The sequence below is a fragment of the Schistocerca cancellata genome, chromosome 5, assembly GCF_023864275.1.
Source record: "Schistocerca cancellata isolate TAMUIC-IGC-003103 chromosome 5, iqSchCanc2.1, whole genome shotgun sequence".
Lineage (NCBI taxonomy): Eukaryota > Metazoa > Arthropoda > Insecta > Orthoptera > Acrididae > Schistocerca > Schistocerca cancellata.
The window spans coordinates 32,389,706-32,409,538 of NC_064630.1; the positions used below are offsets into that span (position 1 = coordinate 32,389,706).

At 38.5% G+C, this 19,833-nt stretch overlaps 1 protein-coding gene across 1 annotated transcript in view; it reads right to left on the reverse strand.

Annotated features, from left to right (window-relative positions):
* LOC126188348 (dynein regulatory complex subunit 7) overlaps nt 1–19,833 on the reverse strand; it is a 413,925-nt gene that overhangs the window by 21,075 nt on the left and 373,017 nt on the right. The window contains exon 10 of the mRNA XM_049929947.1: nt 57–167. Coding sequence (XP_049785904.1) covers nt 57–167 — 111 coding nt within the window. The remainder of the gene's footprint in view (nt 1–56; nt 168–19,833) is intronic.

Here is a 19,833-nt window from a genome sequence, read left to right on the forward strand (position 1 = left end):
AAATATATAAACAAGATTCTGATTTTCTAACATCTAATTGTATAAAAAAAAATTACCTTCTCTTTCATGGCCAGCTTTGCTTCCACATTTCTTTCTCTGTCAAATATAGATGTAAGTAGCTTTGGTGTCCGTGTTTCGAGATCTCTCGTCCTGAGAATATCATCAACCTGATTAGACAATAACAATTATAACAGTGTTAGGCTCCAGAAAAATGTAGTTGTTGTTCTTGTATGACACAAGAAGGGATATTTTGTAGGAAAATTAAAACAGAATATAAATACTTTAGTACTAAAGGAGACCAATCAACAAAAAGCAAAAGCATTGAGTCATCAACAGGTGCACACAAAAAAGAAAGAAAACTCCTATCTCTCTCCACCTCTGCCCCAGGGCATGCCGTATTGGCTTCCTGCGCAGATGGTGAAACAGTGTGACATCTTTAGAAATGTCAGAAGTGAAAACACTACATGTGCATTAGTAATACAAACCAGTTCCCAAATCCCTCTGTTAAAATAAATAGAACACAGTTTCTTGTTACCTACTCTTCTTGCTATCCATTTTGTAGCACTTCTAACCTTCTGACGACTTAAAGTGTGAGTGTGAGTCTGGGTTATACCGATTTATTTCCCCAAACCACATTCCATTTCTTTACGAGACGACTTACTTGGGGTTTGCAGCCACTCTTCTTTACTGGATAAACGGCTGCTGGAAACTCTCTTGACTTCCTCTCCGTCGAATAATGCTAGATACAGGAACTTCCAAGCCTCTTTCTACACGTGAAATTAGTGGCCACACGAACTTTACTTTTCGTCAATCAATGATGTATTTGACTTTCAAGCACAATAAAAAATTCTCACTTTCAACAAAATATGTAACTTCCAGTAAGTCTCTCGTACAGTTGTATGTCAGAAACAAATTGTTTTACATTCAAAAGAAAGTCTGCTTGGACACCATGACTTTAAGAAAAAGAATATGAAAAAGTCTAGCCTCTAACAAGGCTGAGTCAAGAGTCTACAAGAGTACTTTTTCAACTGTTCTTGTTTCACTTAACAGTAGTCAATGACACAATAAGCACAGAGCTGCATATAGATGCCATGGTTCTTCCTTACACACTCACTAACACATCTATGGATTGTCCGACAGGTACTTGTCGGTGTCGTTCGACCGCAGCGTCTATTTTCTTCCCGCGACTGATTGTAAACCTGCACACACAAGCAAGTGACGTGCAATAGGTAGGATTTTACCATCCCCCACTCGTCTCAAGAATATTGTGTATGTAAAACATTCTCGGTATTCTTGCCTCGTCAGTTCTGGATAAAATCTCGAGCTTTCAACGATTATCCATCATCATCATCAGGAGCTGACTGTTTTCACTTCTGCTGTGGTAGCCTATTTATAGCCCGTGGATGGCTTCTGATTGGTCAGCGATTATGTACTGCTGTCACAGACGATGTCACTGTGTGCACTGGTGGTGCCACCACTTCCGTTGGAACATAAACCTTGGAAGGAACGTCTCTGCTGTTTCTCTGCATCAAGCCCTCGTTTCCATGCACAGCTCAGATGGTATCTGCTATCGCGGTTAAAGTTATTTTGGCTCATTCTTATTTCAACAGCCTCCTTAATAACAGAATCCCAGTACGTGGAGGCATGGAACAGAATTTTTGTTTCAGCAAACAAAATTTTATTTTTGTTCATGAGGCTGCGCTCCGCAATTGCTGATTTCTACAGTTCTCTATTTTTAATACGGCGTTGGTGTTCTGCACAGCAGTTGGAAACGGTATGAATTGTCTGACCTATATAATTACTTCCACACTCACAGGGTATATTATAAACTCCAGAGATCCTGAGGCCGAGACTGTCCTTAACAGGGCGCATCATCTCCTTAATTTTCTTAGGAGGATGAAAAATCGGTCTTATACCTCATCTACGCAGGACTCTTCCTATTTTGCTGGAAATCACGCCACAAAAAGGAAGAACCACAATCGGTGTTTCATCCTGTGAGCGTGCAGCATTTTCACGTTTGCTTTTTTTGGAGAAAGCTGCCTTTATATCACGTGCACCATACCCATTCTTTCGGAATACGTACTTCAGATGGTTAATCTCGGACCTTAAGTGGTCCTCGTCAGAAACAGTTTTTGCTCTATATACCAACGTGTTCAAAACAGCTCTCTTCTGAGCAGGATGATGGAAACTCTGTGCATTCAGGTATAAATCGGTATGTGTTGGCTTACGGCATACAGAGTGGCCAAGACTCCCGTCCGCCTGTCGTTGTACTAAAACGTCTAAGAAAGGCAGTCTCCCTTCCTTCTCCATCTCGACAGTGAAGTGGATGCTAAAATGTATGCTGTTCATGTGTTCCATGAATTGTTCGAGAGCTTCTTCTGTGCCATGTGACCAGATCATAAATGTATCATCAATGTAACGATAAAATAAGGATGGATGGAGGGGAGCTGAATTTAATGCACGGTCTTCAAAATTGTCCATAAAAAAGTTAGCCAGTGATGGAGACAACAGAGAGCCCATCATCATACCGTCCGTCATTTCATAAAATTTGTTACCATACAAGAAGTAGGTGGTCGTCACCACGTGCCGGAACAACTATATAGTTTCAGGAGGAAAAAGATCCGCCAGCATTTTCAAAGTGTCCTCCACAGGAACTTTTGTGAACAGTGATACCACATCCAGGCTGACTAAAATGTCGTTTGGACCAATTCTAATTTGTTTGATTTTCTCAATGAACATCTGGGAGTGTTTGATGTAATGTTCACACCAGCCGGCTATAGGAGTCATCAACTTTGTTAGGTATTTGGCCAGTTTATAAGTAGGAGAACCAATTGCACTGACAACTGGTCTCATAGGAATATTATCCTTGTGGATCTTTGGTAGTCTGTACAACCTGGGCGGTCTAGGAGCTCGGACTCTGAGATTTTTTGTAACATTGTCTGGCAGCCCATAATTCTTCAGTAACTACTTTGTTTTTCTGCTGTATGTCAAAGTTGGGTCCCGTTTAAAACATTTACACTTACTGCCCTCCAACAGTGGTGTCATTTTACTATGATTATTGGTAGTATTAACGACCACAGCGGCATTTCCTTTGTCAGCTGGTAATATGACAAGATCTTCATCTTTCCAAAGTAAATGGAGCCCCTCCCTCTCCTCTCTACTGATATTAGATCTGGGAGGCTTAGCTGAGGCCAAAAAGTGACTGGTAACATGTCTCACTTCGTCAGCGTCGTCTTGTGCAAGATGCCGCACTGCCTGTTCCAGTCCACTGATAAGTTCCACGATGGTTATAGTACGTGGTGTAGGAGCAAAATTCAAACCTTTATTAAGGGCCGAGATGGTTCCTTCGCCCAGGTTCTTGCCCGACAGGTTGATGACAGTGTGTGCTGTTTCGTATGATGACTTCGATCTTTGCACAGCTGCAAGATGCTTAAATTTCTTTACTTGTCTAGCCGATGTATTGCTAAGATGAGCTCTTTGATGAGCAGCCGTTATCATATCAACCCACTCCCAGTCAAACGGTGAGAGAACTGTAGATAACAAAAGATGGCAACTATATAAACTTCATGCATTAAGATCCAGTTCATACCTTGTGTGCCGTAACCTATCTCTGATGATTGCCCGGCTTGTCTTCTGTAATACAGTCTACATTCCAATCAACTTGATATGGTATTTAACCACAGCAAACTTAAGCACAATCTCCTTATTGTGACAGTGTTGCAGAAATGCCAAATTACTCCGCAACTGTGCATATTTAATGCACAGCTTCTCCAGTTGACGAACCTGGCATGCGGTGTCCTCCCCATAGAGGAAAGTAATATGGGAACAAAGTTTTTCGCGGTGGCACTTATACGTAAAAAATTATCGGTATTCTTGCCACGTCATTTCTGGATAAAATCACGAGCTATCAACGATTACCTCCATTTTCATTGTCAGGAGCTGACTGTCTTCACTTCTGCTGTAGTAGCCTATTTATAGTCTGTGGAAGGCTTCTGATTGGACAGCTTATGATTGGTCGTCGATTACGTACTGCTGTCGCAGACAATGTCACTGTGTGTGCTGGTGGTGCCACCACTTCTGTTGGAACGTAAACCTTGGAAGGAACGTCTCTGCTGCTTCTCTGCATCAAGCGCTCGTTTCCATGCACAGCTCAGATGGTATCCGCTATCGCGGTTAAAGTTATTTTGGCTCATTCTTATTTCAACAGCCTCCTTAATAACAGAATCCCAGTATGTGGAGGCATGGGACAGAATTTTTGTTTCATCGAACAAAATTTTATGTTTGACTGTGCTCCGAAATTGCCGATTTCTCCAGTTCTTTATTTTTAATATGGTGTTGGTATTCTGCACATTGGTCGGTAACAGTACGAATCGTCTGATCTATATAATTACTTTCACACTCACAGGGTATATTATAAACTCCAGGGTCCCTGAGGCTGAGCTTGTCCTTAACAGGGCGCATCATCTCCTTAATTTTCTTAGCAGGACAAAAAATCGGTCTTATACCTTGTCTACGCAGGACTCTTCCTATTTTTCTGGAAATTGCGCCACAAAAAGGAAGACCTGCAATTGGTGTTTCATCATGTGAGTGTGCAGCACTTTCACGTTTCCTTTTTTCTGGAGAAAGCTGCCTTTATATCACGTGCACCATGTCTTAAACGGGACCCAACTTTGACATACAGCAGAAAAACCATGAAGTTACTGAAGAATTTCGGGCTGCCAGACAATGTTACAAAAAATCTCATAGTCTGAGCTCCTAGACCACCCAGGTTGTACCGACTACCAAAGATCCACAAGGATAATGTTCCTATGAGACCAGTTGTCAGTGCAATTGGTTCTCCTACTTATAAACTGGCCAAATACCTAACAAAGTTGATGACTCCTATAGTTGACCAGTGTGAACATCATATCAAAAACTCCCAGATGTTCGTTGAGAAAATCAAACAGATTAGAGTTGGTCCAAATGTCATTTTAGTCAGCCTGGATGTAGTATCGCTGGTCGCAAAAGTTCCTGTGGAGGACACTTTGAAAATGCTGGCGGATCTTTTTCCTCCTGAAATTATAAAGTTGTTCCGGTACACGATGACGACCACCTACTTCTTGTATGGTAACAAATTTTATGAAATGATGGATGGTATGGCAATGGGCTCTCCGCTGTCTCCATACTGGCTAATTTTTTTATGGAGTATTTTGAAGAACATGCATTAAATTCGGCTCCCCCTCCGTCCATCCTTATTTTATTGTTACGTTGACGATACATTTATGATCTGGCCACACGGCGAGGAAAGTCTCAAACAATTCATGGAACACATGAACAGCATACATTTGAACATCCACTTCACTGTCGAGATGGAGAAGGAAGGGAGACTGCCTTTCTTAGACGTTTCAGTACAACGACAGGCGGATGGGAGTCTTGGCCACTCTGTATGCCGTAAGCCAACACATACCGATTTATACCTGAATGCACAGAGTTTCCATCATCCTGCTCAGAAGAGAGCTGTTTTGAACACGTTGGTATATAGAGCAAAAACTGTTTCTGACGAGGACCACTTAAGGTCCGAGATTAACCATCTGAAGTACGTATTCCGAAAGAATGGGTATGGTGCACGTGATATAAAGGCAGCTTTCTCCAAAAAAAGCAAACGTGAAAATGCTGCACGCTCACAGGATGAAACACCGATTGTGGTTCTTCCTTTTTGTGGCGTGATTTCCAGCAAAATAGGAAGAGTCCTGCGTAGATGAGGTATAAGACCGATTTTTCATCCTCCTAAGAAAATTAAGGAGATGATGCGCCCTGTTAAGGACAGTCTCGGCCTCAGGATCTCTGGAGTTTATAATATACCCTGTGAGTGTGGAAGTAATTATATAGGTCAGACAATTCATACCGTTTCCAACTGCTGTGCAGAACACCAACGCCGTATTAAAAATAGAGAACTGTAGAAATCAGCAATTGCGGAGCGCAGCCTCATGAACAAAAATAAAATTTTGTTTGCTGAAACAAAAATTCTGTTCCATGCCTCCACGTACTGGGATTCTGTTATTAAGGAGGCTGTTGAAATAAGAATGAGCCAAAATAACTTTAACCGCGATAGCAGATACCATCTGAGCTGTGCATGGAAACGAGGGCTTGATGCAGAGAAACAGCAGAGACGTTCCTTCCAAGGTTTATGTTCCAACGGAAGTGGTGGCACCACCAGTGCACACAGTGACATCGTCTGTGACAGCAGTACATAATCGCTGACCAATCAGAAGCCATCCACGGGCTATAAATAGGCTACCACAGCAGAAGTGAAAACAGTCAGCTCCTGACGATGACAATGGAGGTAATCGTTGAAAGCTTAAGATTTTATCCAGAACTGACGCGGCAAGAATACCGAGAATGTTTTACATATAAGTGCCGTCGCAAAAAACTTCGTTCCCATAGAATATTATGTATTCGAGACACTAGAAGGCTGAGCAGTTCTAGAATTTACACAGAAATTCTCCAAATACTACATATCTCTCCCAACCCCACCCCCCACCCAACCCTCCCCCCCAGATCGAACACGTGATATTTTATACATAGTCATTATGCAAGTAATATCACTCATAATAACATTTCACATCTTAACAGTATACATTTTTTACGTATGCTTACACGCATATCTCTCCTTTCCATAATAATTCTCTGTCCTCTCTTGCACAATCTTTTGCTTATTGTTTCTCTACTCTCTTCTTATTTTACTTTGTTATTAAGACATGAGCATTTACTCATGGTTTTAGTCAGCTTCACTAATATTTAGGAATTGTGGGGATGCTTTTTCTTTTCTTTATTTCCTTCTTCAGTTGTAAACTTCAGGTGTTTATGACACATGAGTAATCTATTTTCTATTTTTATCTTTTTGTTCTACATTTTTCCTAGTATGTACTACTTTCGTTAGTTGTAGCTTGGAGGAACTCTGGTCAAAATGGAAGTGTTCTTTTGACACTTATTTACTTCCACAAAACATAATAATGCTAGTCGTTCATAGAATTTACACTTTTCAGAATAATTCCTATAAAATTTGTGACTTTTGTCACGATACTGTCCCCTTCTCCTAGGATCAGCACCTATTCCTTGCTAGTGGGTTGACCTTATGAGAGCTCTTCTTCTTTCCATTCTGGTAGGTACACCCCTTACAAAACATCTCTCATCTCTATTTTTAGGCCACGGATCATCCTATCTCCATGCAGGTACGTCTGCCCTTTATACTTAGTGAATGCCAGGTACACCCCCCTTATCCTTTCTGAGTAGGCCTCATGGTTCATTACCCTAATATACATTTCTATGACTGCTCGGGATTAGCCGAGTGGTCTAAGGTGCTGCAGTCCTGGACTGTGCGGCTGGTCTCAGCGGAGGTTCGAGTCCTCCCTTGGGCATGGGTGTGTGTGTTTGTCCTTAGGATAATTTATGTTAAGTAGTGTGTAAGCTGAGGGGCTGATGACCTTAGCAGTTAAGTTCCATAATATTTCACACACATTTCTATGTATACCATAACTAAGTATCTTCTGGTAAAGATATAAATCTATCTTAAACTTCGCATTCATTCTTTAATATATCATTCACTCCCTAGAGTCCTCTTCTACTTAACAACTTCTGTTCTTTCAATAGATGTTATGTCTTTATATACTACTTACATCGCACTATTCTTCAGTTCATCAGAGTATTCATTGCACTGACGTTGCTCACACCTTTTTCTTATTTATCCATTACTCATTACTATTTTATAGTTGTTCGTTATGTATGGGCACCTCTCCTTATGTATATTCAATGTAGAACCATCATAACTCCCCATATATGTGCGCATAATATCCTATGTACACACCTTTCCCCCTACAACACCTGGCGGTTCTCACATCGTGACAAGCTTTGTCTTATTTAATTTAATGTTTGCGTAGAAGTGTATATTTGTGTATATGTGGATGTGTTTTCATGTAGTCTGATTCTTTTGCCTTCTTATCTAAAAATAACATGTAGGTTATTAGTAACCACGGAAATAAGGAAGGACTTCAGCGATAGAAGTTTATGAATACAGAAAGAGGGAAAAGATAGACAGGTCATCAAGATAAGAAGTAAGAAAGGAAAAAATAGATGTGGTTGCTAGGATCGAATAAGAGAAAGAAGGTAGCCCCAAAGACAGGAAACCCTTCCCACCCATCTTCCCTGGGATCCCTGTCTGTCAGGTACTTGAGTGAGATGCCGGAGGAGGTTTGGTGTTAAATTGTCTCCTACAGAATGGACTTGTCCCACCTTCACCCTTTGAGGTCCCCGAAGGAAATCCTAACAACCTTATGACAATGGCAAATGAAGAAGAATCAGGCACACTTGTTTGTGATGGTTGTTTGAAAGGTGTGATGCGTGTTTTGTGTGAAACATGATTTATCTGTTCTTGTAAATAGAGCTCTTATCTACAATACCCACCCCTTTCAAAATTTATATAAACACTCTCATCTATATCACATCTCGCAAAAGATACAAAATACTCTATACAAAATAGAAAAGCTATACACTACGGTATAACAGTTGTTCAGCTAGTCACATCATATCATTTTTTCCACAAACATAATCCTCTATTCAATTTATTTTGTCTAGATACCACTTTTTTTCTGTGATTCTCGTAAGTCAGTCTCTATATTATGGTCATGTCCAGTTTTTTAATAAGATACAGGATAGTTCTAGATCTTAAAGGAATTTGGAGCAGGAAATTATTTGGGAAAAACAACGAAAACAACTCGGGATCCGACAGTCGTCACTTCACCCATTAACTCAGAATGTCAACGTCCCTGGGGGATAGATGACTCTGCCCGGGTCCCATGGATCTGATATTAACTTTTCTTGTGCACTGGCAGACCAGTAATTTTCTTTAAATTTCTTTTGAAAGTCTCCCCAAGAGGACAATATTTACTGTTCCCCATTCTGAGGCCTCCCCTAAAAGGTACTTGATCTTGGAATCTTCCCAGTTTTTTGGTAAAACTTGGTTAAATGTTTTTAAGAAATGGGTCAGATGTACATCTCCATTCGACTTAAATTTAGAGAATTGCCTAGATAACCCTGAATTAGCTCCCCATTGTAAATCAATCATCACTTCACTAGTTAATACAACATTAGGTGAAGATACCCTTTTTTCCACTTTGTCTTGGACAAGCTTAATCTCCAAATTGTTCCTCCAAACTAATTACATTTTTAATATCTGAGTTAGTTATTAGCTCTTTGAAATTTCTTTCTACATTATGTATCCGTGTACTGACACCTGTAGTTTGCGACTGAATGGCTGGTATTAACTCATTCTGCTTATCTACACTCTCCTGCGAAGTATACAACCCATGTCTTACATCATTACACTTAATATTGTACACATTTTCAAAAGATCCTAACTTTTCAGTAAGTTCAGATTCTACATTATTACATTGTTGTCAATGTTAAGTTCTAACCTGTTCGATAACTCTTTAAAAGTCTCATTCTGTTTCTGATTAAGGTCCGTAATCATATGATTTATATGAGTGGTTAAGGAATTTGTCAACTCATTCTTTAAATCTATTTTTAAATTCTCTACTTTAGTACTTATAGTGTCAAATTCAGTCTTCAAAGTAACCATGCCTTCACACAGATCACTAAATTCTTTACTCTGAGAATCAACTTCAGCATTTAACAAACCTAGTGCTTTACTTAGAGTAGCATTCTGAGCATTTAAAGCTTCACTCTGGGTATTTAACTGACTTAGTCACACTTTGAGCATTTAACTGAGAATTTACTGAACTTAGAGTCACACTCTGAGCGTTGATTAAATTTATCAACTCAGCCCAGACAGGCATTTTTTTGCTAATTTTCATGGGCATAGCTGGGTCTTGAGTTCCCCAACCTGTTGTATATTTTCCATACTCTTGTACACTTTAGCTCTTGTAAGCATTTAAAACTATCTTGAAATATGATAACTACACAAACAAAGATCACTCAACAGTATCTCGAACCACTTCGTTCTAAAGTAATGAAGTTTTGTTTCACGCTCACCCGGCATATAGAAGTCTCGTAGTGTAGGTGAGCGGATGTGGAGGCAGGTCAGCACCGGTGAACAGCAGCTGGTGCTGGTGGCAGCAGATGCACATTGGTGTCTGCATCCCCATGGTGTGTGGGAGAGCTGTATACTCCCTGCACTGGATCTTCTTGGTTGAAGCGTTCTAAGCATATTTCTTCTTTGTAAAATATGTCAAAATCTTCTTTGCTGTTTTATCGTTGTGCATTTTATATGCCTTCACCATTTTTCATTCAAATTTTGATCCATTAGATACTTGAACATATTCTAATGTCTCAGAGTAAATTCCTTGTCATATTATGTTTGGTTGCTACGGCAACACACAACAGCTTCTTTTCTTGTTTTTGACTGAAAATTCCTGTTTTTTCGGTCCTTTCACACAGGTCCTCAAGTTCTAATCTCCTGATGACTTAAAATGTGAGTGTGAATCTGGGTTATACAGATTTATTTCCCCAAACTACATTCCACTTCTTCACAAGATAACTTACTTGGGGCTTGCAGCCACTCTTCTTTAATGGATAGCCAACTGCTGGAAACTCTCTTCACTTCTTCTCCGTCAAGTAACGCTGGGTACAGGAACTTCCAAGCTTCTTTCTACTCGTGAAATTAGTAGTCATACAAACTTTACTTATTGTCAATCAATGATGTATTTGACTTTCAAGCACAATAAAAAATTCTCACTTTCAAGAAAATATGTAACTTCCAGCAAGTCTCTCATACAGTCATATGTTAGAAACAAATTGTTTTACATTCAAAAGAAAGTCTGCTTAGACACCATGACTTCCAGAAAAAGAGTATGAAAATACATCTTGCCTCTAACAAGGCTAAGTCAAGAGTCTACAAGAGTATTTTTTTAAACTGTTCCTGTTATAATTAACAATAATCAGTGACACCATAAGCACAGAGCTGCATCTAGAGTCCGTGGTTCTTCCTTACACACTCACTAACACATCTATGGATTGTCCGACAGATACTTGTCAGTGCCATTTGAGCGCCACATATACTTTCTTCAACTGATTTTAAATCTGCACAAACAAACATGTGACGTGCAGTAGGTAGGATTTTACCATGCCACGCTCATATCTAGAATATCGTGTGTTCGAGACTACACACTATGAGCAAAAGCAAAAATAACTGTGATATTGCTGAATGCAAAAATGCTTCATCTAAAACTACGGATGTCATCTATCATTAATTTCCAAAAAATAGAGAGCTACAGCACAAATGAGTGTCATACTTTAAGAGAGCTGACTTATTTTTTCTTGCCAGTTAACACTTCAGAAATGGACCAGATAATTCAAGAGCACACCTGGAATTCTGAAAGAAGTCCTGGATCTTATGTAATCTAGGAGAGAAACATACAAATCTCGAGAAAAAGCAGAGGTCCTATATTTTGACAGGATGAATATAGATGGTTGCATGTGCTATGACTCATCAGATGATGTAATTTTAGGACCGAACAAAAACATTATGGTGGTCATGGCTCATGGTTTTTTGTCATCATTGAAACAGCCTACATATTTTGTGTCATGACTCGTTAGTTACTCCTGATCACAGTAAAGGAGTCTGTAATGTGCCGGGCTGTATTCCTCAACCAAAGTGGCACCACATTTAACATGCCAGGCTGTATTACTCTTTATTAGTGCCTCTTACTAGTTCATGTCACAACTGGATGTACCGGTTGTAACCTCCCCCTCACTTATCGACCTAAATGACAGTGAAAAATTAAACCATGTGTACCTAATGGAAATTTGGGAAAAGCAATCGTCACCGAAGTTAATCTGTCGGTAAAGAGGGAGGAAAGGGTTACATCTAATTGAAAGGAAAAATGCAAATGAAACTGGTGGAAATTAATTTTGAAAAGGGGTAAAGTTAATAAAGAAAGTAAACGTGCGGCCGTTACGTTAACAATTAACTAGCGGTAATTAGATATTTGAGATTTGTGGAAAATTACGGTCGCCAGTCCTACGGACAATTACTATAGTAACTGAAAAAGAAAGATTATTGCACATATAATTAGCACTAGAAGTGTGGCAACTGAAGGTTGACACGTGTAGTGTGAAAACTGAAAGTTTGTCAGAAGTAATAAATTTAGCTACACTCTGATTTAATTTGGCAAAAGAATTAATAAAACCAGAAAATTGAAAGTTAATTTAGTGACTGAAATTAATAGTGAGCTTTGTTTTTGAAGCACATCGAAATTCAGTAAAATACGGTTAGTCTTGGGGTACCTCAACAATCATTTCAAAAGCTACTTGAATCTATGCAATTTAGAAATAAGAGATTTAACTTTGAACTTGAATTAAATGATTCTGAACAATTAACAATAGTAAAATTTAGTACATACCGAGCTGAGCTGCAGTCACAGGTAAGCTAAAATATGGTAACAAAACTCGCACTCTTAATTTGTGCTTGTGTAATCTAAATATTGTAGCCAGCTATGAATACCTTAACTGAACTATGAAATTAAAGCAGTGAAATGGAATGAAATTACTTTAATGCTGGCGTTTGAATTTCAACAACACTCGGGTTCATTCCGGAAAAGGGAGGGACCCTGCTTGGTAATGCAATTGCGACAATGAGCAACAAAGGTTCATGCTAAGTTGCTGTAATTTTGCCAGGCAAACGGAGCAATTTTGAAAAGCTGAGGTCTGCCATATAGTTCTAAAACTTTACGTGCTTCCAGTCTTCCTTGTTGGTTGATTGAAGGTTTGAAGTTCTCGATCGAAGAGGTGGCGACAGTCACTCATTGTCGGCCGTCGCTGTTACAGAAGCTGGATGTTGGCGCGCCTTCTTCTCGACACGGTCACCAGGCGAAATGGGCTCTTGATGTGCGCCAGCTAATGCTTCCCGTCCACGACACCGTGTCAGAAACTATCATAGCAAGTCGAGCGCAATTACATGCTGCCAAACCCCGAAAGCGCGCAACTCGCGGGAGCGTCACACAACACACCTGCTCCACCGCACTCCTCCAGCCAGACTCTCTCTGCCTGCGCTCCATGCGGCAGAGTTAACACTACCAAAGATCTTAAACACTTTGGTTCTCCACACGACCTATCGATGTAATTGTTCGATAGCGTAGTTTTCCCTAGGCCAGATCCAGCGTAAAAATACAAATAATCTTTACACAACAAACCAATTATACATCGACATAAATGCATATATATACAAATAGTAAAACAATTACAATATACAAAGACACAGAAACGTCATATCTTCAGGTAACAAAATAAGGAAAAAAATTTATAGTACAATAGATGGAAATAGAAGGATATGCATTTCCGGCGTTACACGGTATTGAAACATTTCCTCACCCAGTACATAGTGCGCAGTGTTTTCGACCTACCTTGCTTTGTTTATTCAATATTGTCTTCCCGGTAGCTGCGTCCATCTCACCTAAATCACACTGAAATTAAGAAGCCAGGATCCTAGGTTAAGTTTTCCAAAATCAAAAGTCAAGATCGTATTCATTGTTGAACATTTATGTCAACCACAGTACGATTTATTTGCTATTCATGTGACCAGGCCTCTTACATTTAATCGCCACATTAGGTAGGTCAAAAACTTCCAGTCTTTAACAAAGTTCACAATTACAATTACCAAAAAATTAACCAACTTGCCGCACTTTTGATCCAAGAGAATCTGACCGAGAACTAACTAGAACTGCACCAGCTCGGACCTTATATAGACGAGTGCTTGAATATTTGATTATTTCTGTTAATATATTATAGTTTATAATTTCCCAGGGTTAAAATGGTCCTTTCTAACTGGTTTTGAAGTTAACTATTGGATTTTATTATTTAAATAACATGAGTGGGATGTATCAATTTAAATACGCAGAACTAACTTATGCATCCGCCATGGGAATTCCCGACTTATAACCATGGCAGCCCTTTTGAACAATAATTTTTACATATTCAAATTTACTTAATTCTTAATTAATGCACTTACAAAGTTGAGACTGGAGTTATTTTACGTAGAAAAATAAAGGTAGCAAAAGTATCGAAACAGATCTCGGAATTATATGGTCACGATTGGCACTGAAAGTCATACAGGCTACAGATTTCAAGTCTTAATATCTATTTAACCAATAGACTTTAGGTTAATTTAAACACTTTGCTGGAATCAGTAAATTTTAGGTTTTCCTTTGGATGCAATCTTATAGCTGAATTCGATCTATTAGCTCACTCGGATTTTACTTAATATGTATTGCACAATATACGTCATTGTTCATAACTTTTAACAGGATGCATTTCCAATCAAATTAATTAGCTCATTACTTTCAGAATAGACATTAGAATGTACTGAAATAATAGATTTTACTAGGGGAATTTTATTTAAACTATTTCTGAATTCTGTACTATGAGGCTGAAGGCCACAGAATCTGTAGTGGGAATCTGAGTAGTGAAAATGAAAAAAATAAAAGTTATATATACTGATGAATATTTTTAAATATGAATCTGGATAATTCCATGGAAAAACATTTACATACAGGTGTTACATATATATACCGACATCATTTCACTTTAAATTCACACACATAGCATTTCATACACTAAAACATTTCAATAGAAAATCCTGGAGGCACTGGTCATCAAATAACACATATTATTCAAAAAGACAGAGTAAGAATTAACACATTTAAATTTGAATTTTCAATGACATATTGAAATCTTCCTATCTCAATACAAGTGTAGTTACAAAACAAAAGAAAACATGTACAAAAAATTGACATAATAATATTTACATTACATGAAAACATTCTTATTTCACACATATGACAGTTATCTGACAGCTTGTCAGTTATATTGATCATATAGCCATTCGTAGCTTACTGGTGAGTCATTCCTCACACTTGAGCCAACTCATTCCACTTGAGATCACTGCCGTAGTGTCCATTATTTACCTATTACCCAGAAGTCTTGTCCTTTCACCACTAGGGTGCTTTGTCGCTTCTTTCAACCCCACCACCACATATATATTTGCAATCAGTAATGTGGAGTTGAAAGAAGCGGTTTCTGTCATTCATTTTAAAATTATAATATAAAATCTTATCTAAAGTAACATACAGATACATATTTAACACTATTTGGTACCGCAGATCAACAAGGATTTCCTCAAAGCTTTCAATAAAAATATAGTATTATATAAACATTGGATATGAAAAAACCTTTCTTTTTATGAAAACTGTTTCTAATATAAGTTCTCCACATATTGTTTCCTAATTAATTTTTTTTTTCAAAGGAGGTAAGATATGATGGAGTCTAACCAGCAGTACACATACTTTGTCAAATGCTAAATATTTTTGTAATTTGGATTCAACAGGTGCCATTTTAATAATTAATTACTTAGGAGTGCCATATTGGTTATAGCAGAGAACCAATTTGTTGCCTTTCTTTACCCAGGTGTCATAATAACTACTGTATTCTAGTTCTTAACTCCTCATTATAATGCTTATCTATATTTCTGTTGTGCCATACTCTCTTTTTTCCTCTGTTAACTGTAAATATGTGAAGTGTATCCCTACTAAAACATTAATTACAACAGACACAGGGTCCCGAACTATTCCCTAACCATTACTTCATTTTACTATTTCATACTTGTTGACTTCATATTCCTTATTCACCATTATTCTCATTATCATCATTAAATAATTAATTAACTAACCCCCTGCTCTGCCTTCACTCAAACTCTAATAACAAGAAAGACACTTCACAATCACACCTTTTCATACTTATCTTTGACTTACTTTATATACAGAACTTCATTATTGCACACTTTATATACTTCAATACTCATCATATTACTGATTATTCATGCCTGAAACCTCAAACTATTATCACACCTGAAGACGTTTACTTCATTCTGTTAATACTCCATATAGGCAACTCTGTTTCATCACTTGACAGTATAACCAATATTCCTTCTAATTATATTTGAAAAACGGCATTATATTTCTCATATTATTTTATAACCTCACAATATTATTGCTGCTGTTCACTGCTACGCTATTACTCTACGTTCAGGCAATTGTTTTCTTACTTTAATTTGCATTTTCCCATTTTGCTTTTTACCTCCTAGGTTCCAAAATAAACATAATTGCTGTCTAAGTAATCCATAGCATCTCTAGTCAAACTCCAATACATATTATATTTTTATAACTTATTCCAAATCACTTTGCACCCTTTGTAGCTTCCTATTCCACCAGTTACCAGATATCATTACTAATACATACATAAATAATAAACAGGAAACTAAATTTGCATGGTCTAACTTATATGATAAGAACACCGACCAGCTAAGATATTCTCAACGGGCACTTGCCAAGTACAAAAATGGGTAATATTAATAAAGTTTATCATTAATCATATTTCCTCCTCTGCAGCTTTCTATCTAATTATTTCTCCAAATACTATTACAGATACTATGACAGCATTTTCATAAAGTTACCATAAGCATCATTATTCACAAAACTTTCTGGTTTCTCAGACTACATGGCCCTCTCTTCATGATTAGACTGGCAACAATAAGTATTCAATTGAAAATAAACATTTCCTAAGCAAAGTCAAACAGTACAGTACAGTAAATAGGCAAAAACCTGCCACAGGCCTCAAGATCAACAAAACAATAATTCACTTTCAGGTAACACTCAGATTCAATAATACTAAAGCCATGCATTATATTAACAGTATATATACATACGTCTTGCCCCCAGTCCCTTTATTAACAAAGCAGTCTTTTATGGTTCATAAACAGTGACTTAAATCTGGTGGCTTTTTAGGCCTCCTACTCTGCACATCTTTCACTAATCTATTCAGATCTTGCCAACGTTTTGTTTCATCAGGTGGCTTTTTAAGTTATGAAATTTCAAAGTCTTAAGCAAGATACATCATCTCCTGTTCTGTTATTATTTTATCAGGTGGTTCTTTTTGTTCCTGTAATTCACACTCTTTCAAAACATCAGTTAACTCTTTCCCCAGTGTAGTATCATCTGGAGGTTCCTGCAAATTATGCCCCTGTTCTATATTACTTTGAGATTCCTTCAGTTTTGGCCCAGTCCTATTTTCTGTATCTTGCTTTGGAAAAATGTCCCTAATTTTCTCATATCTTCTCTCGGTAAAAGTATATTCACTTTCATTTACACCTTGAAAATTCATCTTCACTGGAGTCATCACTACTCTCTTCCTAACATGGGTCAAAGTTACTGAATTTCTTACAGCTAATAAAAGAACTATTTACACCATTACACGAGTTGTGCTTTACAGTTTGCACTTTCTTTTCCATTTCAGCTGACTTAGACTCTACACTAGTGTTTACATTCAGTGGCTTAACACGTAGTTCACTCTTTACATCCTCAATTTTGCTTTCAATTTTAGATCTATTTTCAGCACAAAATTTCCTAGTTGCTTGCACTTCTGCCTTACCCTTTTTCTCAACAGCCTGTACTGTATTCACAAAGTCCTCACATAACTTCCTTCTCCCCTCAACGCAATTAGTACTCACTTTTTTTTAAGTTTGTCATCAGTCTCTTCCCTTATTTTTATCATATTATCATCACAGTTCTTTTCTACTTCATTCACATGTTGTTCTAATCCAGACACTTTTTCCTGAATGAGACTAACTTCCTTTTTAATGTCATTAGCTAGTATGGCCATTCTGGTACCCATGCTAATCATATCACTCCTCCCCTTACCAAGTTCATTTCTAAGTTCACTACTTATATCCTTACCCATATTATTCACAGCCCCCATGATTTGCATGAGCATATCTTGTAAATTATTCTCATTTGACAAAGCCTGTACCCTTTGAGCGCCACTATCAGCGTTCTTTTCCTCACTGAAGTCCTTTCCATCAACATTACTCCCCTCTCTTCCCACTTTGTCTCTAATTGCAGTGGACGAAGCCTTAATTTCCTTGTCCTGAATACCACTTACTTCACTGTCAGTTATGGTCAAATTTAATTCTGACCTGTACCCACTGCCATCTGTGAATTCTAATACTTCAACTTTTCTACCCCCTAAAGTGTCACTCCCTTTCATTCCACTCGCAATGTCACTAATGTTTTCCACTCGCTCAGTCTCTACTGCTTTGTTTTCCTCACTTTCCATTTTGACGAAAGTTACAATATATAGACTGCTCGTACGATACCTTAAAGTTCCGGGTGTCTTCGTCGGTCATCAGCCGGTGTCTTGTTTATGATGTCCGTGGTCTTCTACTGCTGCTGTTGCTGCAAACTCACGATCTGCCAAGCTACTCCCATTCGTATTCGGCGCCTGCTGTCCCTGACCCTGGTCAGCTATGTGCGGCTTGCGTGGATCGGCTGCTTCTTCCATCATGGCCGCCGATGCTGCAAACTCGTCACGTTGATTGGCTGCTACTGTTGTGGCTATTCTTAAACTACATCTGATGTAGTTATACGTGCACGGTTCTCACTTCTGCCATTGTTGCCACTGATTTCACTCTCACTCGAACTCGGTCTTCCAAATATAATCTTAAGGCTCATAAGTTCGATATCCTCAGCCAAAGGGGCACCACATGTAACGTGTCGTGACATGTCTCCTCACCCAGGGCACCACTTGTAACGTGCTGGGCTGTTTCCTCACCTGGGGCACCACATGTAACGTGCCGGGCTGTATTCCTCTTTATTAGTGCCTCTTACTAGTTCACGTCACAACCGGATGTACCGGTACTGAAACATTTCCTCACCCAGTAGATAGTGCGCAATGTTCTCGACCTATCTTGCTTTGTTTACTCAATATTGTCTTCCCGTAGCTGCGTCCATCTCACCTAAATCACACTGAAATTAAGAAGCCAGGATCCTAGGTTAAGTTTTCCAAAATCAAAAGTCAAGATCGTATTCATTGTTGAACATTTATGTCAACCACAGTACGATTTATTTGCTATTCATGTGACCAGGCCTCTTACACTTAATCGCCACATTAGGTAGGTCAAAAACTTCCAATCTTTAACAAAGTTCACAATTACAATTACCGAAAAATTAACCAACTTGCCGCACTTTTGCAATTTTAGGCTTCCCTTTGGATGCAATCTTATAGCTGAATTCGATCTATTAGCTGACTCAGATTTTACTTACAGTGTGTAAACTTTTAGATGGCAGACCTCTCCCTAGTCCTGAATCGGTAGAAGTCGGTAAACGTCGGGAGGCTTCGGTACGCACACAGTTTCGACTGCTGCCAACATTATGTAGCTGACTGTGTTGTACAAGGTAGCCATTGTCGTCTGCTTCATTATTGTTTTGCGCTGTACTGTTCTGCGTGTTTTTATTGTGCAGTTGTGCTAAACATTAACAAAATTAGTGAAAAGGCAGTTGCTGGCCCAACTCGGGAGTCGGCAACAACCCCTACCGGTAGGCCTACAGTTAGAAGGAAACCAGTATTACGTAGCGATGCTCGCAAAATTATATTGCGTGTGATTGAATGCTGTGAAAGAAAGTGAGCAGAAAAAATTGCTTCACCCCATTTACAAATCTTCAGTGAGAGCTGCTACATGTGTAGCATTGGAAGATTCAGTTTTCCAAGAATCATCCTGGCATATCACCACAAACGCCTGGCAAGAAAAGGTGAGTTTCCATTTCAGATATTTTGTTCGCGATCACTTTGAAGGAGCCCCCTATTTCGTCCGAATTGCCTTATATTTCATTTTTCCTTGCTACCGTTTTGCTTTGTATGGAAACACCACTGGTTACTGTATTATTTCGAAACACATTCATATTACAGTACATTTCCAAATTCAAAAAAATACATGCAGTGCAGAAAGCATTTTCT